The sequence below is a fragment of the Anas acuta genome, chromosome 8 (genome assembly GCF_963932015.1).
Source record: "Anas acuta chromosome 8, bAnaAcu1.1, whole genome shotgun sequence".
Lineage (NCBI taxonomy): Eukaryota > Metazoa > Chordata > Aves > Anseriformes > Anatidae > Anas > Anas acuta.
Window position 1 is genome coordinate 11,659,744 of NC_088986.1, and position 26,871 is coordinate 11,686,614.

General features: G+C 40.2%; 2 protein-coding genes across 4 annotated transcripts; one reads left to right on the forward strand and one right to left on the reverse strand.

The window, feature by feature from the left end:
• Nucleotides 1–1,079: 1,079 nt before the first annotated feature.
• Nucleotides 1,080–22,054, reverse strand: CFAP57 (cilia and flagella associated protein 57). 3 transcript variants are annotated; one of them, XM_068690258.1, is made up of 22 exons: nucleotides 21,898–22,054; nucleotides 21,499–21,818; nucleotides 19,919–20,202; nucleotides 19,563–19,746; nucleotides 18,609–18,761; nucleotides 17,728–17,867; nucleotides 16,845–17,010; nucleotides 16,354–16,467; nucleotides 15,672–15,884; nucleotides 14,869–15,042; nucleotides 14,510–14,671; nucleotides 13,879–14,034; nucleotides 11,662–11,755; nucleotides 10,589–10,779; nucleotides 9,374–9,547; nucleotides 8,433–8,591; nucleotides 7,893–8,036; nucleotides 6,661–6,777; nucleotides 6,066–6,200; nucleotides 5,800–5,943; nucleotides 1,831–1,957; nucleotides 1,080–1,556 (listed from the first exon to the last, which is right to left on the reverse strand). In XM_068690258.1, the coding sequence occupies exons 1-22, from the start codon at nucleotides 22,052–22,054 to the stop codon at nucleotides 1,345–1,347; spliced, it is 3,720 nt and encodes a 1,239-aa protein (XP_068546359.1). In that variant the 3' UTR covers nucleotides 1,080–1,344. The 3 variants fall into 3 exon arrangements, with proteins under 3 accessions (XP_068546359.1, XP_068546360.1, XP_068546361.1); XM_068690259.1 differs by lacking the exon at nucleotides 1,080–1,556 and adding an exon at nucleotides 4,752–4,865; XM_068690260.1 differs by lacking the exons at nucleotides 1,080–1,556; nucleotides 1,831–1,957; nucleotides 5,800–5,943; ... (5 more) ...; nucleotides 10,589–10,779; nucleotides 11,662–11,755 and adding an exon at nucleotides 11,771–12,688.
• On the forward strand, nucleotides 22,048–26,831 carry EBNA1BP2 (EBNA1 binding protein 2). The gene is made up of 9 exons (XM_068690262.1): nucleotides 22,048–22,206; nucleotides 22,294–22,377; nucleotides 23,159–23,325; nucleotides 23,633–23,756; nucleotides 25,076–25,165; nucleotides 25,349–25,424; nucleotides 25,688–25,778; nucleotides 26,075–26,237; nucleotides 26,556–26,831. The coding sequence occupies exons 1-9, from the start codon at nucleotides 22,132–22,134 to the stop codon at nucleotides 26,604–26,606; spliced, it is 921 nt and encodes a 306-aa protein (XP_068546363.1). The 5' UTR covers nucleotides 22,048–22,131; the 3' UTR covers nucleotides 26,607–26,831.
• Nucleotides 26,832–26,871: the final 40 nt, after the last annotated feature.

The window sequence follows — 26,871 nt, forward strand, 5'->3', positions numbered from 1 at the left end:
GTTAAGAGACCAATTCCATCATAACTTCTTCCTTCTGTTCCCGTAAAACTTACACTTCACACAGGTTAAAGCTACAAAATGAAAGAAGTAAGACTAAGGAAGCTTTATTCAACATTCAAGGACAAGGCACTCAGCTGAAGTCTCCTAGGTCATAGGTGCTCATGGAACCATCTGTTTTACCATGGAGTTAGCCTGGAACTGTCTAGCATCCCAAATATTAACACAGGTTACATGTTATCCAGCCTTGGCACCTTGATCTTCAGTGTAATAATATTAGTAGCATTTAGAAAGCTCTTGTCACTTCTCTATACTTCAGGATAAAAAACAGAAACAATAATGTAGTGGCTGTTATAACATGATATAGCTCCCATGCTCAATCAGTAGCTAAAAACTTCTGAAGCATGCACAGAATTCTTCAGTGAGGCAGGCATGTATCCATGTGCTGACAACAAAGGATGAAAAATTTACTTTTTCCCTAATGATTAGAGAAATGACTCCTTGTTTATTTTCTATGTATCAGTATTTTCAAATTGTTTTATTAAGAATAATTTCACTGAAAAAAAAAAAGAACTAAAGCAGTTACAGATGTTGGAAAATAGACAAAACAAAGGTGAAATTATCTAAGTTATAGGTGAGGTATGACATAAGATTTGGTCTTTATGGGAGATTTTGGAGTCTGAAACTGGGCAATGTTTTTGTCCTGATGAAATGATTTTAACAGAGGAGACAACACATCCAAAGACATGAGGCAGAGGCTTAAAGAAGGGCTCCAGTTCAAGTGTGCTCAACCACTAGGTAAAGGTTGCCTTTACGGTGTGACTGATTTTTAGTCAGGGACCGGACACTTCCTTGGAATAAGAGACATTATTCCTGTCTAAATACAGGCAGCCCTTTGTATGGATATACAAAATACTGGAAAACAGAAGGTTGGTGGTGATTTTTGTAGCACAATACAATTAGAATTCTAGTAGAAATGTTTACAGAGTTACCAGCAGTCCTGAACTAGGACATATTTTTCAAGACACATGAGGACACATTATCTTTCAAGTGTATACCTGCCCAATATGAAGGCACAAAGATCAATTTTGCACTAACACAAATGTATTTATTTTTTATCTTGACTCCTTGGCAGAAAGACTTCAGAACATGCATGCTTAAATGAGAGGAAAGGACAGTTTACAGGAAAGGAGGAGGGGAGTAAGACTGATGCCTTGTGTCCTCAGCAATGTGTGCTGCACAAATGCTTCTAGTGGAAGAGTATATGATCACGGAAGTCTAATCTATGCTGTTGTATTTCTTATGTTGCCAGGAGAATATAATAACATAAAGTGTCCTTGAGCCAGGTCACTGTTGCTGTGTCTTGTGGCTTCTTTCCAGATTCAGCTTAGGAAACATTCCATCCAACAGAGGCTGACCTGCAAGGCTTTGCCCCTTCTCCTTGATTTGGTCTCGTAGGTATTGAATTTCCAGCTGCTGCATTTCTATGATTTTCTCATTTTCCTTCTGTGCATTCAACCTCAGCACAGCTGGGCTGGACAGCAGTTCACTGGAGGGAGCTAAAAGATAAAAACAGAGAACAAAGAGCATAGAAACAAAGGCCTAGCTTACAGTTCTTTGGAATAAGGAAGGAATAAGCATCTTTCAGAACTGAAGGAGTAAAGCCAAATAGTAAGATTTTGCAGTATTCACCAGAATGTTACAATATAGCAGGTGCCATCAGGCAAGACAAGCTGCTCCAATACAAGGGCAGTAACAGAATTGCTCACTAGGGACAAAGAGGGCTTCTGGAATGAGCCCTGACAATATGGAAACACAAGAAGCACTATTCACCTGGGTCGTGAATTGCTTGCTTCTTCTTGGTTAACCTTAGTGTTGACTGGAGGTCATGTACCTGGGTATAGGCCGCCTTCAGTTCTTGCCGCAAGTCATTAATTTCCTTAATCAGACTTACATTTTCCTGCAAAAACAATGTGCTGTATAAGGAAAAGTACAGGACTATCTCAATAGCTCAGCAATATGTATCCTCATTTCCTTCGGAAGGACACTGGAGAGCGGAGAATCAGAATAAGAAGCAGAACATACTATATGTTTGTGGAGCTAGAGCAGTCAGAACTTTATGCATTTCAGATAAAAGCAACAGTACATCTGATATAAAACATGACTATTCTAATCACATTACCTCAATAAGCTTATTTTTGTTTTGCTTTTCTGACTGCAGCTTCACTTTAAGACATCATCTTCTCTGACAATTCAACAGGGAAGCTCAGGTCCTGTTCTGGGATTGATCCAATTAATCCAGAATTAATGTGAAGAAATCCCATTCCTCCCTCCAGGGTGCATTATTTTGCTTTTCACTTGCCACCATGTGCCTGTTCACTTAAATGATCCGTATCTCCTTGTAGTTCTTCAAAGACTTTTTCATTAGTTATGACTGACATCACTTTCCAACACCCCTTCCACATTATTAAGAAATATATAAAGCGGATGTAGACTTGAGACACCTACTGTTAACATTATGTTATGAGGAAAAATTGGCCATGTATTCAACTTTTGTTCTTTTTTTAATCAGTTTTCAACCTGTAAAAGTTCGGCTCTATTCTTTTAACAGCATACCACAAAGAATCTTGCTGAAGGTGTTGTGATAGTACACATGAATGCAATATGGTTCTCCTGTACTCACTGTATTAACAGGTTCAAAGGCCTCAGGATTAACAATATGGGCTAATACTAGTGAAGGATGATAAAATTGTTGTTCATGACTCATAAACAGGAGAATCACTAGCTAAATATTTATTTTCTAATTCAAGAGGAGTGAGATTGTATATGTGCTTCTGTTCATTTGACAGTGAAATCACATCAACAGCTAGTATGAAAGGCATTAGTGATTTCAGTTATCTGTAATGGTTTTTCAGAAGTTTTGGAAAACAGCACCATTTCGGCTCCTGGAACTTTACTATACACAGCAATATTTGTGAAAGATAGGTGGCCAAAAGATACACTTTTAATAACAGTCTCAATACAACAGGAAACACAGCTAAACAGCAGGTGATACAAACAAGGATTACTGATATTTCAATATTGAAAAGATATTTTCAAGTCTTGAATCTTTTTGATTAGATGGTAATTTTGGTTGATAAAGAAAACTGTTGCCATGAGAGATATATGGAAAGCATGTGATTTGGTTCCTTATGATATATTAGACATATTAGTATCACACAAGAGTCAGTGCAGTAGAAACAGACAACTCAGGACTGGTTAGTAACAAAGTACCACAGTTTTCTGTATGCAGATGCATTCAAGAAGTTCAAGTTGGCAGCAATAACTCAAGGTGCACGTATCTGGCAAGATTTTTAATAGCTCAAATGAAGACATGTATACCAACTACGCTATAGTTTCCCTTCATCTGAAAATCAATGATGCAGAGGCAGATTGTGGAGCATGTTAAGGTTTGAAGTTGTTGGGCAGGAACAGTTGGTCTTGCACTGGCTGTGTTGGACTCTAAATGCAGCATGAGCTAGTGACCCAATGCAGACTGCTCTGAAAATATAGTATTTTGTAGACTCTGACTTGTTTAATTCAACTCTTTAAACACCAATGAAATTTAGCTGCTATACGTTTATGCCAGAGCATGATCCTGAATAGGATAACTTCAGAGAATCAATCACAGAAATTTTCTGGTAAACAGCTTTCAGGGTTATGTCATGCTATTTCTGTTAAGGTGCACTTTGTCATGAATAAATTCATAAATTCACTCCAAGTGGCTGAATGCTGTTATCTATTGAAGATCGTACTTTTGTCCTATTAGCATAATGCATAGTATTCTGTACGAGGTAATCTGGGCTATGTAGAAATGTTTGGTTTGCTGGGTGCTAAAAAGACTGCTGGCTGATGCTGATAATATTCTTCTGAAGAGGCATGCTATACAGAGAGATTAGCCTTTAACTCAGTCTTTGCATTCTGACAGTAAGCTTGCACTGCAATGAAATGATCATGCAACGGATTAAAAAAAATGTTCACTGCAAAACTTATTGTCATAGGATGATGTGGAAATGTGAAAAATAGATCAGAAAAGAAACTGATCAAATGCATAGAGGATGAGGACACCAGGAACAACTGCAGATCATGTCAGGATGCAATCTACAATCTCCTACGTCCTTACAGTGCTGACTGTCAGAGAACAGTATGACACATCATAGAAAAGATCATCCTATGCATGCTTCAGTTCAAGCAGTCTTACTTCGAGATTGTTCAGTATGTCTGTTCTTACATATCCACATGACCAAAGACGTCATTACAAATACAGAGGCTAGAGGGAAAGCTAACAGTCCAACAACAAGCAACTTGTCAATTGGTAAGAATAATAAAAATTATCTTGACATTTCTAATCATCTGTTGCAGCAGTCACTAACGGAATGTATCTATGAACAGTCACTCAAAGAGAAATGCACAGCTCTGAAAATGTAAGCACAACTAAGGAATTACAGAAATACAGAGCTAGAAGGCCATCAAAATGTCATTTACTTGTTCAAAGCAAGCCTTGACAGAAGTTTGTCTAAACTAGTCTTAAAAGCCTCCTGTGATGGACTGGAAGACCATGATAATTCCTCCTGGCTGTAAAGTCTCATTAATCTACTAGACTTCAGAGAACTACTTTTTCTTTGAAGAAACTAGGCTGGTTAGAACCTTTGATATCTTCATCTTCCAGATGTTTTATTAATTCATTTTTAATCATCATTTCACGTTAAGCTTACCGGTCCAAGACATCAAGTATTATCATTATGAGCACCATCTGTCACCCTATTCCAGAAAGGAAATTCTTCAGTTTCTTTTCTGAAGCCATCTTGTTTTGTGTGAAAAGGAAGCATCTAATTCACAGAAGGAATAAAAAAAAATTAAATCAAGGCCAAAGAAGATCACTGCTGCCTGGGCCTGAAGGAACACTATGAATACATAACAAAGGACAGATGATTTAGGAGAGGACTGAGGTCTAGAGATCCTGAGGAAGCATAATAAGCTAACAATGAAGAAAGAGCTAGTGAGGGGAAAAGGAAATGCTGACTGAGCAAAGGGAGACCAGGGCAAGAAGAGACTGTACAAGTGCTGTCCTCCCAGGATGTTGGTTGTGGGCCTTTAGATCCTCTCATTCCAGATGAAAACAAATCAGGTCTTTGGCCTCAGCAGTCCCAAGTTTATCCTGCCTTGTAAAGAACAAATATTCTGAGAGGTCTTGGTACAAATAGGCTTATTTATCATTTGTTTCTGAACTTCCTTGGAAAACATGGATGTGAGCAGCAGAAAGTTCTTCTGAATTCAGACCAGTAGGCATGAGGCTATGCGGCCAAAGAAAGCCAATCTTCTCTTCCTCCAAAATTACTTCCTAAACACCACCACACAGCAAGTGCAGCTTGGTACTCAGGTGCAAATTGACTATGATGGCAATTCTAAATGCCCCTCAAAATAAAATAAGCCAATCAATGGCTTAAAAAAATAAATCCAGGCAGCAGAGATCCCTATCTCCTCTAACATTGGGAAGTGGCAGACAAAGGAAAGCATCCACACACAGCATCGTTTTCTGGCTTCAGAGATCTTGCTCTTTCTGTCCAGAAGACTGTTGAGCACTAGAGCTCAATCAATATTACCCTGGAATAGAAACTCTTGAAAGCCTTAGGCATTTCTGGCAAGGAAGCAAATCAAAACTGTTTCAAAGTCCTATATTATTATAGCAGTATGGTGACTGAAGTCTATTCTGTGCAACTGCTTCATTCTTACCTCCCTTAACATAAGGAAAAAGCTTGTTACCTGCATGATGCGCACATAAGCAGCTTGATGGACTTCCTGATCCTTCACCACCTTCTTTTTTAAAGCTGCCAAATTCCTCTCAAGATACTCTCGTTGTCTTGTGTACTCCTTCTGCAAATCTACATCTACCTCTTCAGTCTCCACCTGAGAGGGCACAAAGTTTTGCCTCAATATGCTACCACATAATTTTGCCTCAATATACTGCCACATAAATTCATCTGCAAGGAGAAGGCAAAGGCAACTCACCATGTGAGAAGGTAACTCACCATGTCCAGTTGCTGCACATACTTGGTGTAGAGTTCACGGATCCCATACTTCAGTTTTTTGTAATCCTGAATGAAGCCCACACAATTATGAAGATCCATTTTAAACCGTTTGATCAAAGCTTCCATATTTTGTTTCTGCAAGAATACAGTTAACATTTAATGTAGATACATTCTTATTTGGCTCATCAGAGCACTCTCTCACATGCAATCTTCTAGAAAGTCTAGCAGAACAGGTAAAAGCTCTCATACACTTTTACTTTCCTTTAGTGTTTTAAAATACTTCATTAAAATCAAAACAAACAAACAAACAAAAAACCACAACTGATAGGGCACTGACTCAGGCTTCTGCCTCACTGCTCTGTTAAACCCAGGAAAACCAACAAACGAGAAACTTTTTTAGTATCAAATACATGTAGCTAATCTGGTTTCAGATTTGGAAGTTTTCTGTCACTGTTCCCACTCAACCAGAGAATCTCCTGTTCCCTGGTCCTTGTACACAGTATCCCTGAAGGACCTCTTTGCTCAGATTAATGCTTCTGCAGTGTTTCATCCCCCCTGTTTCATTGTGCAGGACCTGTGGACTGCTACCTCATACCTTCTGCCTCTCTCTGTGCATGCTGTGATCAGTTGCCTTTAGTTTCTGCTGCAGTTGTGCGATGTTCAGTTTCAAATGTGTGCTCTCCTTCTGGAATCGTTCCAGTTCCCCCTCCATCTGAAAGGAAGCAGGGGGGAAATCAAGATTAAGAGAAGACATTATGAGAAAAACAACACACAACAGGAGAACCAGAGACAAGAAACACAGACTTGAGGGAGTAGATCCCTCTTCAGGTAGAATTACATACAACATGAACCAAGACGATTTTGGAACAACACTGCCCTCTGCCAGAGTACAGAGAAAACGCGCAAAAAATGCCCAGCCTATTCAATCCCAGTTTGAGTTATAGGTATTTAAGTGTTGTGATGCCTCTTCATTTCCTTGACTTGGACTGAAGCTGTACTGTTCCACCTGAATAAAAATGGGTGTGCTATAAATTAATAGTAAATACAGGAAAAATCAAGTACAACGATAAGAACCAACTGATAAACTGAAAAGAAACGAATGAAAAGCTGTGATGACATATGTAGAATACAGGGGAAAAAAGCACTAATGCTTCAGCATTTACTGACGTGAGATGGTGACCAGAGAAGAGGCTAAGGCTTTCATCATGATAGTCTGACATGCATATGAAATGTTCATTAGTTATTTAAAAGGCTTTCATTCTGAATAAACAGACTTATGAAAACTAACAGGTCACTGATTAGCTATGGAGAAATCACAGTGAGATCCTATCATGGATAAGTTGCCTCAAAAAAATTTGCTGCAAGCTAATTATGAACACATGGAAAATTTCCATGGATTAGGTGATGAACCTAATTCCTAAATTGGGTTATGTTTGCATAAATCTGTTACTTTGTAAGAGAAGTTCACTCTCTCTTCCTCCACATCAGTAAAGGCAATGTCTTGCAAACTCTGCAGGGTACATGCAGGACAACTACACAAGCATGAGATATATTTTTAAGCAAAAATTGTATTACTCAAAGTCTAGAATAAAATACTGAAAGAGGAGCTTAAGTAATTGTATTGATCATTGGTAAAATGTGACACAAAAATAAATAGCAAGTATTGTGTATAGATATTTTTATTAGCTGTAAAGATACTGAATCAATGCTGTGTATCCTTGAAAGAAGTTAAGGAACAAAAAGGTCAACCTCCAAGGGACTTGCCTGGTCATCTCTGTATTCAGCCAAAGGGTTTAGCAGCAGAGGCCAAATGACAATGTTACCCACCTCATGGATCTGCTCATTCATCTTTTCGATGTCATTTTCACGTGATTCTATTTGCTTCTTACACTGCTCTATTCTGTGGTCCAGTACAAACTTGAACTTTTCCAGTTCCTGATTTTTCTTTTTCAGGTCATTTATATGCTTCTCCTGGGAGAAATGTGTAAAGAGTTATGAATCAGCCACAGCACTCTCAAACAGATGATGTACAAACATGGCAGAGGCCAAAACCGTAGTCATAGATCTAATGGAAAACTAGGCTTCATATACTTCACACAGACTGGGTGAGTATGAAGGGGACAAATAATGCAGAGATAATGCGTAATCCTAAACATCCCAGAATGGGGGGTGAGAAACTCAACACTTGAGCTCCCAAAAGCTTAGAATGTCAGTAAAACACTGAGGACTCAAACTAAAGACTGCAAATTCTTCAAATTAAAATTGAGCTTCCAGTCATGTGATATTAACACAATACTGTCAAAATAAATACTTGTATTAAATTAAGGGAGGGTGACTTTGATATCAGCCACTTGTCCAGTTTCTCACCTTGTCCTGGATAGTGTTAGCTCTCTCTTCAATTTCTGTCTTCAGCGCCACAATGTCCTTTTCCAGTGACTTAATTACATCTTGCAGCTTCTGCTGTTCCAGTTTCATTTCCTCAATGTCATTGTTTCGTTCCTTGAGCTCTTTCTGTAGGCTGCTCAACTAGAGAGGCAAACAGGTAAGAGTTTAAAAATCTTCAGGAGCTGTGCTCCACTTAACTACCATACTTTCTACGTTACTTTGAAGACAGTGTAGGATAAAGGTTATCAAATTAAGACAGTACAGGATTTAGATATCACTTCGAGAAGAGCATTTAATGTGCTGGTGTCTAAAAGACATCAGAACTTAAGGCAATACCATGATAAAAGACTGTGGGAAGGTAGAGAACCTCTACGCCTCCAAAATAGATACTGAATAAACTTAAAGAAAAAATGCCCATCGAACATCCTTAGGCAAATGTAATGCCCAGCTAGTAACAGAGCTAAAAGGTTTTATGCCTCCTTAAAAACTCAAGGAGTAAGAACAACAAAAAATGATGATGTGTACAAAACACAAAGTGTATTGCATTAAATGAAGCAGTAGAAGTATTTTTCTAATGTAGTAGTACATTGGATCTTGGAAAAATGAAAAGGTTCATTTCTTTCCCACTATAGGATGGATAATATTATTATTTATGATTTCAAACTACATAAGATACAAAAAGTGTACTAAAAATAACACACACACATCTGTCTATAACTGTATCAACAACACAATCAGAACACTTCTTCACAAATACCCTGAAATATTCAAACTGATATAAAAAGGGATGAATATTCTCATATGAAATGCCAAATATTTACAGACTAAATATTATTAGGCCTTAACATGCCATTAATCATGTTCAATACTTGGCTATAGGTCTCCATGTTACAGGTGTGATCCTATCACAGAATAAGAGATACCCTTTTATTCATGACTCCTATTTCTCCCTTCAGTTGCAGATTTGATTCTTTCTCTTCTACAAGTCGCTTCTCATACTTGATTTTGATATCTAGAATTTCTTGGTCTTCATCTTCTTCAATCTGTTTCCTAATTTCTTCATGTGCTTGAAGCTGCTGCCTTATATCCTCCTCTGCCTGCAGTTAGGAGAAGTAAATATTAGAGAACACAAAAGTAAGAGATCAATAAAGAGGATAATTCTTTATCTGTAACGGTCCTTCTCCTGGGAGGGCCTATATTTAGTGGATTCTTCAACAACAATATCATTTAAGCTAACAATTTCTTAAGGGATTAAAATCACTTTAAAAACTTAAGACAGATACAAAAAAATCTGAACTGAAAGCATCCAAGTCTTAAGACCACTACAGTATTAGAAAAAATAATTATCTGAAATCTAGCTCAAATCAGCAAAATTGTCCAGGCAGAAGCAAATGCAAACATGAGAAACACTTCAAAAAACCTTTTTAAGTTGCTGTTTCTGATGCGTTAATAACCAACAAACATTAATTAATAACCAATAAGCACTAAGTTTTCCATTGGTCTCTTTATCACTCCCTTCTCATGTTCTTTCCTCTCATTCTTTCCATATTGGTGTTGCAATATAGGGCTGCAATCGGTAATGTTGATGGAATTTATTGGTACTAGATGTATGAGCATCGGTTATCTGGCTACCCTATCTGGCCAAGTCTTTGACCTCAATGTGCAGGAATTTTTTAAGTACTCAGGGTATTCCCCAAATTATGGGGACAGGAACCCCAGAGACTCAGTGTCAGCGGTGATTTCAGCAAATAGGAATTGATCTGTCACAAAATTCACCATTTTAGATATGCTATCTCTTCATTAGAACAAGGTGATTGAATCTTTCTCCAACTGCCGTTAAGTGTATCATCTAACACACATTAAACAGGAATTCTTAGATATAGGAGAAAGAGGCAAATAGAATGCCCAAGGATATTCTCCTTCACAGGTTACTTCCTGAATGTATGAAGCCCAGAAAAAGCTGGTAACTCAGCTGGGGTTTTCCTCATTACTATTCTACTTGTTGACATATTTCCCCAAGGTTACAGGCAGATTAGGATTTGCATGAAGGGAGCCAACTTTCCTTCCTCTAGGGAACATTTCATCACAGTTTGAAATAAACATAGTCAATAATTCAAGCTGTCAATCAAGTTTCCTACCTCTTCCAACAGAACAGTTTTCTCATTAAGTTTTTCCTCATAATACACTGTTAGCTCTTCCACAGTCCTGCTTTTGCTTTCCTCCAAATTGTGCAGTTGTTTCTCATATTCCTCCTGCATCCTCTGGGATTTTACTTGCAGCTCCTGGTATTTCTCATTTTCCATTAAGAGTTTCTGATTACTTTCAGATTCTGGTAACAGGAAACATATGGAACTGATAAAACTAATAGAAAAGAGAGGTGTATCCTATCCTTTTGCGGTTATCAATGTCTTATTTTCTACTGTCTTTTTGGCAGCTGGTTGCAATAAGTTATACTAGAAGCACCTCATCACTTTCTTCATCAGATATACAGGGGTTTTAGGCTCTGTGGCCATACAAAATTCTACATCAGAAAACCATCTCTTGGGTTTCCTGCTCTTCCTTTTACTTATCGCTTCACTAATAATGCCCATTACAAAGCTGTCATTCACCCTTCTCAGTTTTGTTTCTGAATATTCCATTGTATCCCTGCTCACTGCAACAGAAAAAAAAAAAAGTTCTGTTCCAGCTTGAACAAGTCCAAAACCTGCACCAAAATTTCCTAGTTTGCCATAACAGTAAATGAATAATAGCCACTCTAAGCATTCTCTTGAGAATGTCAACAATGACAGAACTGTAAAAGTACAACTGCTACAGAGGCCTCTCTTATGGGTGGACTTGAGTTTTGGTACTAATTTGCAGTATTTGCTTTATCTTAAGAATCGGGGGTTCAGGTATTTCCATGTTGTGCACCCTGTACATTAATTAGCCTGTTTGCTGAACTGTATGGTATCACTATTATTGTACAATGAGCTATAGTATAAATAAGGAAATTACTAATCTCAGGAACAGAACATAAAAGATACAGTGCCCACATGCACATTCTCTTGCTTGTGCATGCTGTTAAGACAAATATTTGGTTTGTGATAACTGTATGACATACATGCATTTTTTCCTTGTGCTTTGCACTCTAGTAATCTCTTCCCATCATGTTAGTTGCTAGCAATCTAATGCAATTCCTTCATATTCTAGTTATAAACATTTAACATCTAACCTAGGTCTTGCATCTCCTTGGCCTGTTTATTCATCAGCTCAGACAGTTGAGACTGGTGTTGCAGCTCCTGTTTTTCTTTTTCTGCCTGCAAAATCTGGTAAAGAATAAGAAAAATAAATTTTAATTCTAAATTAGGCAAAGCAGTGTCCTAATTCTTTGAGTTCTTGCCCATGATGGGGAACACATACACAACAGATTTATGTTTGAAATCTCTCACCAAAAAAGGCAGATAACAGGCATTACAAAAATGAGTTTTCCCAGAGATTAAGTCACTACAACAAATTACAAAACTAAAGGAAAGTAGCCAATGGACTTCACACAATACAAGGCATTGTATAACCCTAATTTAACAAGAAAAGTTTGTAAGCCACAAAAACCTCCACTTCTTTGAGTGTGTCTGTTTGAGGAGAATTTGCAATTCTGCAAATTGCTGTCAAGGTAACAAAACTCAAGCTACTTCCTTTCTCTCTTGGAGCAACTTTGCAATCCTAAAACACTGTCATTCAAACTGAGGCTTGAACACCATTTTCTTGGAATGTTCTACTACCACTACAAGCGACTTAATCTAAAAAAGCAATAAGAATTGGAAAAAAGAAGATGGGTGAGAAATTTCCCAGAAAATCTGGAGAGAACTGCCATGCATACAACTTTTTGACCTTCTTCTCATAACTACTGTATGGGTCTTGCATAAACAGAAATACTTTCTTTGCCTACTGGTTACAAAAACTAGAAAGGCTAGCCCTAAACCTGCCTAAATCTGTCATTCCGTTTAATCTTAACACATACTGATACTCATACAGGAAGTACAACTTCCCTGCCTAGAACTTTTATTCACTTTCAAAGGCATTTGCTTGCAAGCTTATAATCACCAAGCCATAAAAAGTTTCAGTGTAGCTGAGATTAGTAAAACTATAGCCAAGCACTACCTACGAAAAGACCTGAAGAACAGCAGAATAAAACTGGCACAGGTAAAACACAGGTACAGGAATCTATAAGAAGTGAAAAGGTTTTCTTCTGAAAGGTCAAGCTGTACAAAAATGAGAAAAAACAGAAAGGTTAAAGCTCTGGTTAGTTAAATAAATAAATAAATAAGTAATAGTTAAAAAAAAAAAAAAACACAAAACCCACCAAAACCCACCAGAAACACCAAAGAGCCTAAGGATCAACCTGAAAACATTAAAACGAATAATTAAATTTCTCAAAAAAAAAAAAAAAAAAAAAAGAAGTAGAAACCTGTCAGACTATCTGCAGAACCAAAACACAAGAAAGATATAAAAGGAGCACTTGAAAATGAAAAGACAATAAAAATAATAGAATTAATTAGTAACTTAGCAAGCTTTCACTCTGGAATCCTTTTTTATGTGGAGTCAAAATACTGTTTGAAATGGCTATATAAAACTCAACCAAATAAGTGCTGACAAACCACCAGGACAGAATACTATTCATTAAAAATATTGAAAAGAACATACGAATGACAGAATTGAATCATGTGATATACGGTGGACAATCTCTCACTTCAAGCCATCTGACAGTGAAATTGCTATTGCATCACTTGCATTCTAACTTTAAAAAGGGTACAGAAATATCCCAAAATAATACAAATGCAATAAATCATAAAGCTGGTGTGTACACCAGACAGATGGACAGAATAGAATTAGTGGACACAGATAAATAAGACACTGGGAATAATTCTTATGGCTTTTGCCTTTCAAGAACATGACCACAGAGAAATCAGTAAGTACATGAACAGGAGAAATCCAGGGAATATATTTTACTCCTGTTTTCAAAAAGCATACAAGACACATCACTGAGTATTCTCAAAAATGCTAAGCAGCCAAAGCATAAAGAAGAAGGCATTAAGAACAATTTTTGGATCCCGCAGCAGGTGCAACTTGCACTTGATGGAGGTTTTAAAGCACAGTCCCATTTCTACTCAAGGGTGATATAGCTTACTGATCCCTGGTCTTAGGCAGCACTTACTGCAGAAACTGCTGAAACTGTTTTCTCCCAGGCTACCTGGGAGATCTGTTGCTTCCCCTCAGTACCTATAAGATATGTTCATGCTTTACAGATATCAAGAACATCTTTATTGGAAAGGAATATTTCACTTTTCAGATGCCTTATGGCATTCATACATATTTAATGCAAGTTTGAATTTAACACAAAAAGGGAAAGGGAAAGATTTCTTGGTATTTGGCACTGCATTATAAATCATACCTGGTGTTTCGTTTTAAGGGAGCCTAATTCCTTAGTGAAAATGTCTTTTAATTCCTTCATTTTTTCATTATAGTTCATGTCCTTGAGACGTAACTGGTAATCATTTTCTGTCTGTAGCTCTTTCACACGAATCTGCAGGTCTAGCATTGCTTGACTCTGTTAGGACATGGATGAGAAAATATTTCTTTTAATAGAGAGATTATTTACCCCTAGCAACAACTTATTAAGGATGTTTTATCTATATGCACATATTTATGAAAAAGACAGCCTTTGCAGAGAATTTTCAGCAAGACAGACCAAGAAGTTCCAGAAGTAAAATTCCTTTCTTATTTTACAAGATGGTTTATAAAATGCAGTTCCTGACTTTTTCACCACATTAAAACTGTTCACAAGTGATTGGGTGAAGTATTAGAGAAAAGCCTAAACTTTTATCTGCATTTGCTGCAAATACAACACTGTTTGCATATTAACAAGCAGCTGCAGCTACTTGCTGTAGCCTCTTCTTATGAAGAAAGTCATGAAAACCCTCCTAGACAAATAAGCATTGCTAGTCACAAAAATCTTGAAAATGTAATTCATAAGCTGTAGACCAGGAATTCTATGGTTCATATGCACAGGTTGCTCCTCCTACCTTCTCTTCTATATCTGATCTCATGATCAGCACTTCCTCAGCATATTCCACTTCCTTTTCCCGTTTCAGTACCCCACCTTCCTTGTCATACACCTTCCAGATCAATATAGAGCCATCCTCTGAGGCAGTCAGCAGAAATTGGTCATCGTTCGTTACAGACATCTTAGAAGAAAGAGAAAGTAAAATAGTCGAGATTTTTATTTCTAAAGACAGGACTTCTGTGAATGCTCTAATCTCCATTATCCACATGCAGGCTCAGACTTAGTTTTAACGTATTATGCTATGAAATGGGAAGGACAATCAATGCTAAATGAGACGTGCAACTGGCACAGTAGGGAAAAGAATGTATTCCATGTTACCTTTGTAACAGCACCTGCATGGGCCTGATACTCATTGAAATCCCTGCGCAAAGGCAAGGGGTACTTCATAGCTCGAATTGTCCCCAGAGATGTACCAACAAATACCATGTTCTTGGAATGAGAAACAGCTACTGCAGTATAGTCAACATCAAAAGCAGGCACTTCATGCTGGATCTAAAAAAGAGTAACAAAAAACAAAACAACCAAAACATACAGAAAAACACCACGTTACATTAAGTTCCCCCAAATTATTTGATTACTTATTACATGAGCAATTGTCATATCACTGCCTGCAGCAAATTAAGCAGTTTAAAGAATCTACATGCCTATAGAAAAACAAACAAACAAACATTAACAGTAATTAGTATTAAGCTTTATGCACATGTGCACTCTTAAAATTTTAAGCCAAGTTCCATAAATCAATCTCTTCTGAAAAATGTAATGTTTACCATGTACAATTTAATATTGTTCTGGATTTAAAATATATATATATGCATGTAGCCTACAGAGGTAGATCCAATACCCTGATATTTCAGCAAAACAGTCGATACCATATTGCAAAGTTAGTACATTAGTGGGGTTAGAAGATTTCTGGGTAAATCCAAGTAAGGTTATAAAGATGCAAAACTACAACAGAATCTCAGGTTTCAGGATAAAGGACATAAGAACACAAGAAAAGTGTCACTAAATACTGCAGCTATCAAAAAATCACTGATTTCTACTTACCAAACAGATAAGAAAACCTAAGCACTAGCACCCTCCCCAGAGAACTTAGTTAACATCCAGAGCACATGTTAGCTCACCGAAGACTCTGAAATTTCTTTGAGAGTTTGGTCTGATCCAACAGCAAAGATGATTTTGGCATCAGAAGAAAGAGAAATGCTGCTGTAGATGCAGGACCTGAGCACACACTCCGTCTCCCTTTTACCTGTCGATAAATTCCACTCATACACAGCACCGTGTGTGTCACAGGAGACAAATTTTGCATCATCTGCACTCCATTTTACTGCACGTATCTGGCAAAAGCAAAACAAACCAAGGACCCCAATGTGCAAATTATACAGTAGAGAGTCATTTTACTGGTAAAACCACGACAACTTTGGAACCACATTTCTAAGTTTTACTTACGTAGCTTAGGTACATTTCAGATAATTCCATTTCAGCATTCAAAAAGAATCAATACAAATTACCTCATGGCCACACTAACAGAAAAAGCTCATTTCTGTAATAAGCAGTACATTTTATCTTTATAATTTACTGTTGGGATATTTCCCCTAGTTCAGCTATCTGCAAATCATTCTCATTTAACTTAAGAACTGACTCTCTAGATGTATGTAGTGAACACATACACTAAGTAGTGAAATTGACTTTTGTATTCCTTGTTCTAATTTTTGTGTCACAGGGTGTACTTCACCTTTTCAAAATGCATCTTATGAACTAGTCCACGCTTTAATGAGTTGTACTGTTCAGGATTTGTTTACTGACCTTCCCACTGTGTCCTTTTAGATTATTAGTATTCTCAAAGGTGATGCTGGAATAAATTTGAATCACATTTCCATTAGCTGCAGCAAAAAGATGGCCTCCATTACTGAATGAGCACTACAAAAAGAATATAGCCAACTGTTACTGTAGATGCAGTGGATATAAAAATTCATGCATTGAATTCCAATGACATCATGTAACATCTGAATGCTACGTAAGGAGCATAATCAGCCTCTTACCACTTTCTTAGTTGGTGCTTTCCCCTGTAAAATCCAATCCTCTAACATTTCTGAAATGACCCCTTCAGTGGTTCCCAAGCCCACAGCTACACATGGTTCCCTGGGCTCCTTTTCCCGTAGTCAGAAACCTTTTCTCTCTGCCTTGATATCCTAACTCCTACTAGGATCTAACAGACAGGATGCTATCTTCTGTCATTTTTTTTCACCCCTCTGCTCCCTGTAACTCCCCAGTTTCATTCTTGCATCATTCCTTACCTCTTCACACCTTCTCACAGCAAACTCCTTGATAACATGCATGTCCTCGTATAGTAGACTTAGAAATCGTAGTTTGTCAGAAAACCCAACCAAACAGAAAAGGCCAGTGGGGTGAAGTGATACTGCGTGTGCCTCCTCCTGAAATTCCTTATACAGCTCCAAAGTGCTGAAAGACAAAACCACTGTGCAGTATGGAACAGTACAAAATCCCTTTGCACACCTGACAAGACAACATCTGGCCCAGCAGATGCAACTGCAGGTACAATCTGACTTTGCCTTATCCTTGAGGAAATCTGTAAGTATTTGGTTAAGTAATGATCACAGGTTTTACAGGAACAAGGGCAAATATGAACTTTCTGGTTCACAGAAAAGGTGGGGAAAGTGCAGCAGCAAATCCTTTCTTACTGTAATACAACAAAGAAGGTAGGTGAAGCTCTGTTTGAAAACCTGCACAAATGTGTCCTCTAAGATTTGTTTTCCTTCTCCTCGCCCCCACTGAACCTTAAAAGTTGGATTCATTTTGCTTCAGAACTACAGCCATGAAGCAGGAGATGGGACAACAATATCTTAAGTTTATTGTCTGTAGTCTTAAGGACAACTGATCTCAAGCTGAATGAAACGTTCCTCAAGATTCTTTTTCCAAAACACATGAGAAGCTAAACCCAAATTTGGCTTAATAGAAAAGGCTATGGATTCTATCGACACTGTTTTTATAGGCACTGCATATATACATTGACCAAATCATGTCAGTAAGGCCATTTGTATCCCACACCACACAAGAATTTTAGTGGAACACTGTCATTCATATGAGATTGTGCTGTCGCCTGCTCAGTACAAAATACAAAAAAGCAGGAGATAGTAACAAACAAAAGCAACTCTTTACTTTGTCTTGTAATTCCAGATGCGAACAGATCTGTCCAGGGAACAAGTAGCAACAATGGGTCTCCGAATACAGATGTCCAGACCCGTGATCGAAGCAGAATGTAATGGAAAATGCAGATATGCAAAATGACTTGATTGCTCCTGAGAACAAATGAGAACATTCAAAAAATATCAAGTATTTCACTGCAGGCAGTAAGTCAGGTAAGAAATCTATCATAGCTCTATCACCTATCATAGCTCTTTGTGTACAGCTGATTTGAGGAAGCCACTTAACCCTGTCACTGCACCAGTCTGAACATAGCCCTAGAAACACGGAAGAGCTAGGATCAGCTTCTACTTTATAATTAATAATCAAGAGAAGTGATGCAGGGAAGATGCAGGCACCATAGTTCTCATGCACTACAGAGAGCACAACATAATTGTAGGTACCGAGAGAAGTACAAGTTAGATAAATAAACAGAACCGGACCGCCAAGAACACAGTTAAGACGTTATGGTCAGCCAGATATTTAGAAGTATTCAAGTGCTGAATGATAAGCAAATTAATCAGGATGTTAGCTGTTACACGCTGGAAATGAGGCAACAACTGTTTAGGCTACATGTAGAAAAAGGTCCCATAACTACAAAACCCTTTCATGTAAATATTTTTTGTATTGCTGTACACAGGTTAGGTATTTAGCCCCATACAAGTTGAAATGCTGCTGAAATAGAGCCCTTAGAGAAGCATGCAGAGCACTTCATATCATGAGGTTTAAGGGTTCAGACTCTAGCTAACAGATTGCATGAGAACACATCACAGAAAGTGACACTGAATAGCCTGTGCCATTACAATACAGTCCTTACTGGGCATGCCGGTTGTGGAATGTGGAAAGGTTGCACTCACCTTCAGCAGATCTGTGGAGGGCATAGTAAATATGTAAAGCTGATTTTTATTTGTATTAACAACCATTGTTTCCTCAGAGGGGCTGAAGCATATACATGTAATATCCTGGCCACGTGACTGCTTTGGCACAGTGGTGAACAGGTCTTGAGGAACCTGCACAAGAAAAGTACCCCATGGGATATTCCACATTCCAGTAGGCATATGTGCACACATACACACATGCTTCTGCTGCAATGCTACCCTAATAAGTACATACATACTTATATACAATGTAAGACCAGGAGTTCTCTCAGTAAGAGAACTTGGATAGCAAACAGAACACAAGTTCTGCCAGGCAGGGAACAGCGTTCAAGATAACATAACTGTACCTACAACAATGAAGCTGAAAAAAGCATCAAAGGACATTTCAGCAGGAATCTTAAAGGTTTGACCAGATCACCAGAGTTAAATGTTCTTATCCTGGGACCACAGGAAGTCAGTGCAAACTGCTTCTTATAGAATGGTTAGAAATCTTACTTAAAAATGCATTGTCTCAATCTATACTGAATATCTGAAGGAAAAAAAAAAAAAAAAAGCTTTGCCTTGGGGAAAAAAAGCAGCCCCCCCCCCCAAAAAAAAAAAAGCAAAAAAAAGTTTTCAGAACTGATGCAGACTATTTCTTAGCTCCCAAGTCTCCATAAATACAAGTTTCTTAAAGGTCTCCTGAACTTTAGCAACCTGAAAGCATACTTAACATGTAGAAAATGCAGAGCTGCCTTGCAAAAGGCTGTCACTGACTTTCAGCATGACCTCTGGCAAATCCCTGACTTTCTACCTCACCAGGACACTTAGCCAATGCTTATAACATGTTTTAAAGATGCATTTAAAATTATTAATAACTGACTCAGAAGCAACCCTCCCACCTTTCAAAGTGGATCTCTGCTGCATAATTGTTTAGTAAAGCAATCCCCCTACCCAGATTTCTTGACTCTCCTTGTAGACTTCCTTTTCCTCAGTTTTCTCAAACAGAAGAACAACTCCTGGGCTACATGAACATGCAAAGCCTTTAGAATAGGCTGCAACTGCAGATATTTGAGGCACAGGATCCTGTTGTGAACCATTATCTTCAGAAGCCAGTTCACAAGAGGCTTCAGAATATCTGCAAGAAGTAAATGAATAAAGACTTAAGTATAGAAAAGGCAAAACAAAAATGTTTATCATCAGCAACAAAAATATAACACATTCATAAACAGGACAAGAAGAAAGTGAATGGCCTGCAACTAATCTTCATGCACAAGTATGAATCTACCAGTAATTCTGCAAAGATTTACCTCTCATATTCTTTTGTTGTTGTGCTACCTTCTTTTTTGGGTGGTTTTCTGTACTCTATATTTGTCTGCCAGCACAGCTCTCCATTTTCAAACAACATAAGCTTGCCTGTGTCAGTACCACATACAACTTCTTCCTCAGACAGCCAGGCATGGCACAAGTAGTTTTGTGGCTTTCCCTTTTGTAAATTCATCTGCTTCAAAGTTCCCTCACTGTATTTAAAAAGTTTAAAAAAGCCATTTCCAGTGATACAAATACGTGCATTGTCTTGAGGACTAAAGCTCACCTATGGAAAAAAGGAGAGAGAAATTACTTCACATAGCTATGTTCACTTTCAGAACTTATAAGAAAAAAAAAAAAAAAGCCAAGTTCTAGAAAGGTTCTAGATGCAGGAAATAAAATGAGGGAAAAAGGCTTACAGAAACATACAGGAATACAGAAGAAAGTAAAAAAATCCTAACTATATATTTTAGTTTTCACCCTTTCAGAACTGTGTATATCAATTTTACACCGTATTATGGATCCTATGATTCTATTAAGCTAAGAAGCCATTTGAATCACAATGTAATATGGAAGTTGTCTCTTCCCTTCAGAATCACACAACAAAGGCAAAAATACATCTTTACTACAGATTAGTAAGTTTTTCAGATAGCCAGCTACCTGAAAAGTGAGACCATCCATTTTTAAGGGTGAGGAAGAACTTAAGGGAAAGGCAAACCTTATTCATGCATTTTAGTTTGTAGAATTAGGTATGTATGGATGAAAACAGTGGAATAACCACCTCAGTACCCAAGGACAGCAGGGGTAGTTAGACCTGTTTTTTGTTCCTAATGGGACCTTAGACAGAGGTCATCTTAACACTTGTCTCTTCAGGAGCTGAGCTCTTGAAGCCAGTCACCCCACCTCTGCTTGCAGCTGTACCCCAGAAAAAAATAGCAGCTAGGGTCCAATCAACCCACGTAATGAAAGCCTCTTACCTCCCTGCAAGAAAGATACTCAAACAGGGCAACCTAAGCAGGATGCAGAAACTGAGCGGCATCATCCTGCTCCCAGCCGCTCTTTCTGAGATACTCCTCTGATCTGGACATAGAATAGACTGCGGGAAGAAAAAGGTGCCCAACCACACCGAGAGCTCCCAAGATGTGTGTTAAGCCTACTTAGTGCAGCCACTGTATTTCATGAGTGTTTCTGCGGGGACACAATGGACACGTTGCACCTGCATTGGCCAACTATGCTGGCCACAGCCCATAGGTCTCCTGTGATGTAAGGACACGACAATGTCCGTAAGTCAAAGCAAAATCTCATTTAGCTGCGTGCTGCTGCAGAGAGGGGCCAATACGAGATCCCAAGAAAGGTGACAGAAACCGTGTAGAGTTTGCAGAGCCCCCTCCTCTCTCCCTTGGCCTGCACAGATGCCACAGGAAAACATCGGCTGCGCTTGTCCTTTGGGCCGGGCTCTTTTCGGGCACTGCCATCCCCGAGCAGCACGGTTTTAGGGCCACATTCAGCTGCCGGGCTGCCCATCGGAAGCCTCCCTCGGCAGCTGGCTGTCAGGGCGCTGTCCCGCCCGCGGTGCCGTTACCTGGCAGCCGCCGCCCGGGGCCTGCAGGCGCACGGTCGCCAGCAGCCGCCGCTTGTCCCACAGCCAGAAGGCCAGCAGCACCTCGGGGGGGCCGGTGGCGGCCGCCAGGCCCCGGCAGTCGGGGGAGAAGGCGAGGGACACGGGCGCCTCCCGCGCCGGGAGCTCGGCGGCCGTCAGCACCCTCCTCCTCCGCGGCGGCTGCCCCGCCACCAGCTCGTACACCGTCAGCACCGGCTCCTCCGCCGCCGTCTCGGACACGGCCAGGAACCGCCGGTCGGGGCTGACGGCCAGCGCCTGCACGCCCCGGCTCTTCTCGCGGCCTGCGGGGAGGAGAGCGGTCAGCACGGCGCGGCGGGCACCGGCACCGGCACCGGGCAGGGGCACGGGGAGCGGGGCCACCTGGGAAGAAGGCCTGCTGCCCGTGCTCGGTGTGCAGCCGGGCGCAGCCCGTGCCGGCGGCGTGCAGCACCTCCCGCTCGCCCACGAAGCAGACGCCGCCGCCCACCCCCGGCCGGCAGCCGAAGACGGCGACGGGCTCCGCCACCGCGGCCGCCATGGCGCCGTCGGCCCGGCAACCGCGGCCCCGGCGGAAGGGGCGGCGGCGAGCGCGTGCCCGCAGGCGGCGGCGAGAAGATGGCGCCGCTGGGGGAGCTGAGCGAGGGCTTCTCGGACTCCGGCTCGGAGGATTCCTCCCTCTCGGACTCGGAGGTGAGCCCGGAGCCGGCCCCGCGGGGCGGCCTGGCCCCGGCCCCGCTCCCGGCCCCGCTCCTGACCCTGTTCCCGTTCTCTCCGCAGCTCCAGGAGGCCTTCGCCAAGGGCGCGCTGAAGCCGGGGCTCAACGTGGTGCTGGAGGCGCGGCCGAAGAAGCCCAACGATGTGGTGAGCGTGTTGGCCGGAGAGCCGGTCAAAGAAGCTTTCAGGCTGGATTTGGGGTTTTAGGAATCAGGCGTGCTGTAATTGCGGTGCCAGACACCCAGGGGATCTCTCCACCATGTGTGCGTGCCGAATTGGCCAGGCTACCGGGGTTGTTTACTATCAAAATCGATTTAAAAAAGCAAGATAACCAACATATCCCCACTATTTCCTGAAACCCGTTAAAGTATCCAAGTATCCCTGACACATGATCATTTGTTTCTGCTGGTGGTGGTCTTTGGGGCTCTCCCGATGTTTGCTGATAGGTACCTTAGACACATGCGCTGAGCTCAGTCACTGACATGTCCCAGCACGCGTCCATGCCATGGGCTCCTCACCTCGTCTTTTCAGACACATCCTTTAAGGCTGGGTCCTCCTTTACACTTAAATTTCTAAGCTTCTATTTAAGCATGGTAAAGGTCTGGCCTACCTGTTCATAAGACATCTCAAATTGGGCCCTATAATTCTATCAGGGAGAGAACCATACATCCTGCTGACTTGGTATCAAATGGGGCTGCGGGGTGGGCAGCTCCCAGTGGGGCTGGGGTCATGCTGGAGCCAGAGCCCTCTGGGGTGGGGTAGGAGCCAGGGAAGGAGATGTGGGTGGTCTGCATTGGTCTGGTAAATTGGGGGATAACCAAACTGCTACTGAGGAGCAGTCCATTTTGTGACCTGGATATTCGTTTGTGGTGAGCTTGAATTGTAGTTTTTGTGTCTTGTTGCTCAGAGCTGTGTTTCCTTTTCACAGGAAGGTTTGAAGCAGTGCCTGGCTGAATTCAGGCAGCAGCTAGCTTGGGTGGAAAGGCTGGACGTGACTTTGGGTCAGGTTACAAACGTTGTGGAATCTGTCTCACAGAATACTACTGACAAAGATGCTGTGGACCCTGAGAATGATTTTCAGAGAGAGATGAGCTTGTAAGTATAAAAAAGAGATTTTTTTTAGGGTCAGCATGCTTATACATGATATGCACTTCATACAGTGTATAAAACTGTAGCTGGAAACTAGGTAAATGTCTGTGCGGAAGATGTCCGCATTAATATTGTACTAGAACCTAAATTGCTTTTAGGAGCACTAAATGCTGTAGGGTATGAATGTTGATATAATTCTAGATTAATTTTTGTTAGATCCCAGTATCAGCTAGCTTATGTGATGAGAGCTTAGATCAGCACCGCGTGATGCTTGGTACCCTCTGACAGAGCTGCTGTTGTGCTGTCTCCATAGCTACCGCCAGGCTCAGGCAGCAGTCCTGGAAGCCCTCCCTAGGCTGCGGAAACTCAAAGTTCCTACTAGAAGGCCAGATGATTACTTTGCAGAGATGGCCAAATCAGACCAACAGATGCAGAAGGTATGTGCAGTGAAAAATAGCTTTTTTTCCTGTGCTGTGTGTGGATTTTAGCCTACTTTATGTATTAACTGTGTGGTTTGTCAATAGTTAACCTTCACCTCTTTGACAAAGATCTGTGACAATGTTCAAGTCTGGTATTTTTTTTTAATGGTAGGAAATGTCTTCCTGCTTAGGTATTTCTGTGCAATGTAGGGGTTTCCATAACAGGCTGGAATGTAGAGTAGAAGAGTGTGATTTATATTCTGTCCTGAATGTAATTAATATTAAAAATGGAGATTTCTTCTCCATATATGTGACAGCGGTCGTGAAGTTGGCTGTGTTTGTGCTGTCTGTCCTAAAACTTGCAGTGAACAGGGGCATTAATGTGATCCTTTTTCCAAATTTAAGTGTCACCCTTCATTTATACTCGGCATATTTTGTCTCTGATTTTAAACTGTGTGGTATTGAATTAAACTGTCATGGATAGTAAGTCAGATTTGTGTTGGAAATGATGGTTTTATAAAGTTGCTTGTTGATTGTGGTCTTTGTTCAAAATGGAGCCCTCATTCTTGGAAGAATCTACATAATATAAGTGAAACATGAGCTGGAGTTCATATGTGGTCATTGTTCTGATGCTGATAGGATCTTCTTAGAGAAGATAATCATTAATAGTTTGTGCTGAGGTTTAACTCCACTCTACACATTAGGGTTACTTTCTTTTGCTGGCTGCTGTTTGAAGAACAGAGGCTTTTATCTCCTACTGCAGTGACAGCCTCAGAAGATCTGTGTTGGAATCTTTGTAATCCCTTGTAAAAGAAATTCCTTAGAGAAATGTTTGTGTACAAGGAATGAATAGAAAATCAGTTTTCTGTTGCATGAAAGGATTTTTGACTCTTCTGTAGAGCTTTTTTTTTTTTTTTAAATAATGGCAAGAAAGAAACTATCAAGTCTTCTCTATGCACCCAAGTATATTGACAGTATGTGACAAGATACCCTTGTTTTGCTATTCCAGTAGAGCCCATTTGTATCAGCATTTGTTTTGTCTGTGTGAATTTTGTCTTCTGAATAAGGTTTTGGCTACAGATCAGGATTTTTTTTTGTAGTAACTCCCAGCCTTGAATTGAAAGTAAGTTATGTCTTATAATCAGTGCATATACCAGAGAAAAATAATACTGTATCAAAGAGGTAGCCAGTGAGTAACTTTGGAGATAAATTACATACTGTCTGACTGAGAGGTATTTTGGTATTTGGTGATGTTCACATGATTATTGATTTCAGGACTGCACAGCATTACTTTTGCATTACTGATCAGTTTTGTTTGTTTGTTTATTTTCCCCCAGATTCGTCAGAAGCTTAAGAGCAAACAGGAAGCAATGGAGAAGTCTGAAAAAGCAAAACAGCTCCGCGCAATGAGAAAATATGGAAAGAAGGTGAGGAGGAGCTTAGAAAGTGAGGTCCCAGGAGGCAGGCTAAAACATATGGAATCTCTCTAGACAGTCTTTTGTATAGATACTTTGACAGGAGACAAAGCAAAACATGGGATACCTTTAAAAAATAAAAGTATAGGGCACTAGAAGAAACAACACTAACATTTTGTCTTCTAACGTTCTCAGGTACAAATAGAAATTCTCCAGAGGAGGCAAAAGGAGAAGAAAAATATGTTGAACGCAGTCAAGAAATACCAGAAAGGTACAGTTAACTTGTCTAAGGGAGTAAATGTGTAATGGAAATAGTGTAAATGCATGAGGAATGTATGGTACTGTGATGTGTGGTGTCAACCTCTACTGCTGGGGAGTTAGCTTGAAAGGCTGCTTCTGCATGGAATCGTATGCCTGTGGCAGTGAAAATCCTTCCAAGTAGCTGGTCTTCAGTGAGGGTGACTTGTTGCTATTGCTTGGACTGAAAACTCATCTTCTGTGATGGTAGCTGAGCATTTGCCTTTGCTCTTGCAGGTCTCTCTGACAAGCTGGATTTTCTAGATGAAGAGCAGACTTCATCTAAGGGGAATAAAAAAGGTGGTGCAAATCAACGGACAAAGAAAGGGTGAGATCAAAAAAGAAAGATATTTAACGTCAGAATCTTTTTTTTTTTTTTCATTTGCGAGGCAAGAAAGCTGTTTGAATTAATATTGGTGAAAAGTATGTCCAGGTGTTTTTCTGTCCTTAGAGGTAACTGTGGCCCAATAGAGTGGAGGCTGAAAGGTGCTAATTTCTGCCTCTTCAATAAGAGGAAAGGTTTACAATGGCTGTTGGAGTCCCTCGGCAGATACATGTACTTCCTTCTCAGGTACTTCCTAAGGCAAGGTTTCTAAGCAGTGATGTTGCTGGATTGTTTTTCAGACCAAATGCCAAAAGACGATACAAAAATCAGAAGTTTGGTTTTGGTGGGAAGAAAAAGGGCTCAAAGTGGAACACAAAGGACAGCTTTAACGATGTATCCAGCTTCAAGTCAAAAGTCGCTCACAATAAAGGCCCAGGAAAAGGAGGAAAAAAAGCCATCAATGTAAGTACGATGTTGTGTGCAAGTGATCCTTTTTTGTTAGGAAGCCAGCCGTTGCCTTGGAGGGAGACCTGAGATCAGTGTCTCCAGCATCTGGAAGTAACAATTCAGTTGCAGACAGGACTGACGGTGGTGGTTTAGTGTCTGAGCAGGGAAATAAGTGGGGAATTAGCATGTATTGTTTGTTGCTGCCTGTGTCCCCAAACCTTCTTCACCCAAGGTACTGCCACACAATTTCTCTTTAGTATCTTCCTCACGCTATAGAGCTAGAATGAAGTTAAGACGTCAAAATAAAAATCTGAATTTATCCTCTTTTTGCAGAAGAGACCTGGCAAGAGAGCACGGCAGAAAATGAAGAGCCGAGCACGCTAAGAGGATTGTGCTTCCCAGTGGGGCTCTTTCGTCTCTGTGTGTTGGAAGGTGGTTCTGGTGTTTCCAGGCAGCTAACTATGGAGCAAGCTGGATGCTTCCAAGTGGCAAGAAAAAAGTCAGTGGAAACTAGTGCCTTATCACTAATTTCTTAGTGTCTGTTCTGCTGAATGATTGCTTGCTACGTAAACCTTTGGTGTGTGAACGTATTAAATAGTTTACACCGAACTCCTATGTCTAATTCATATTTAGTTGTTGTGAATGGCAG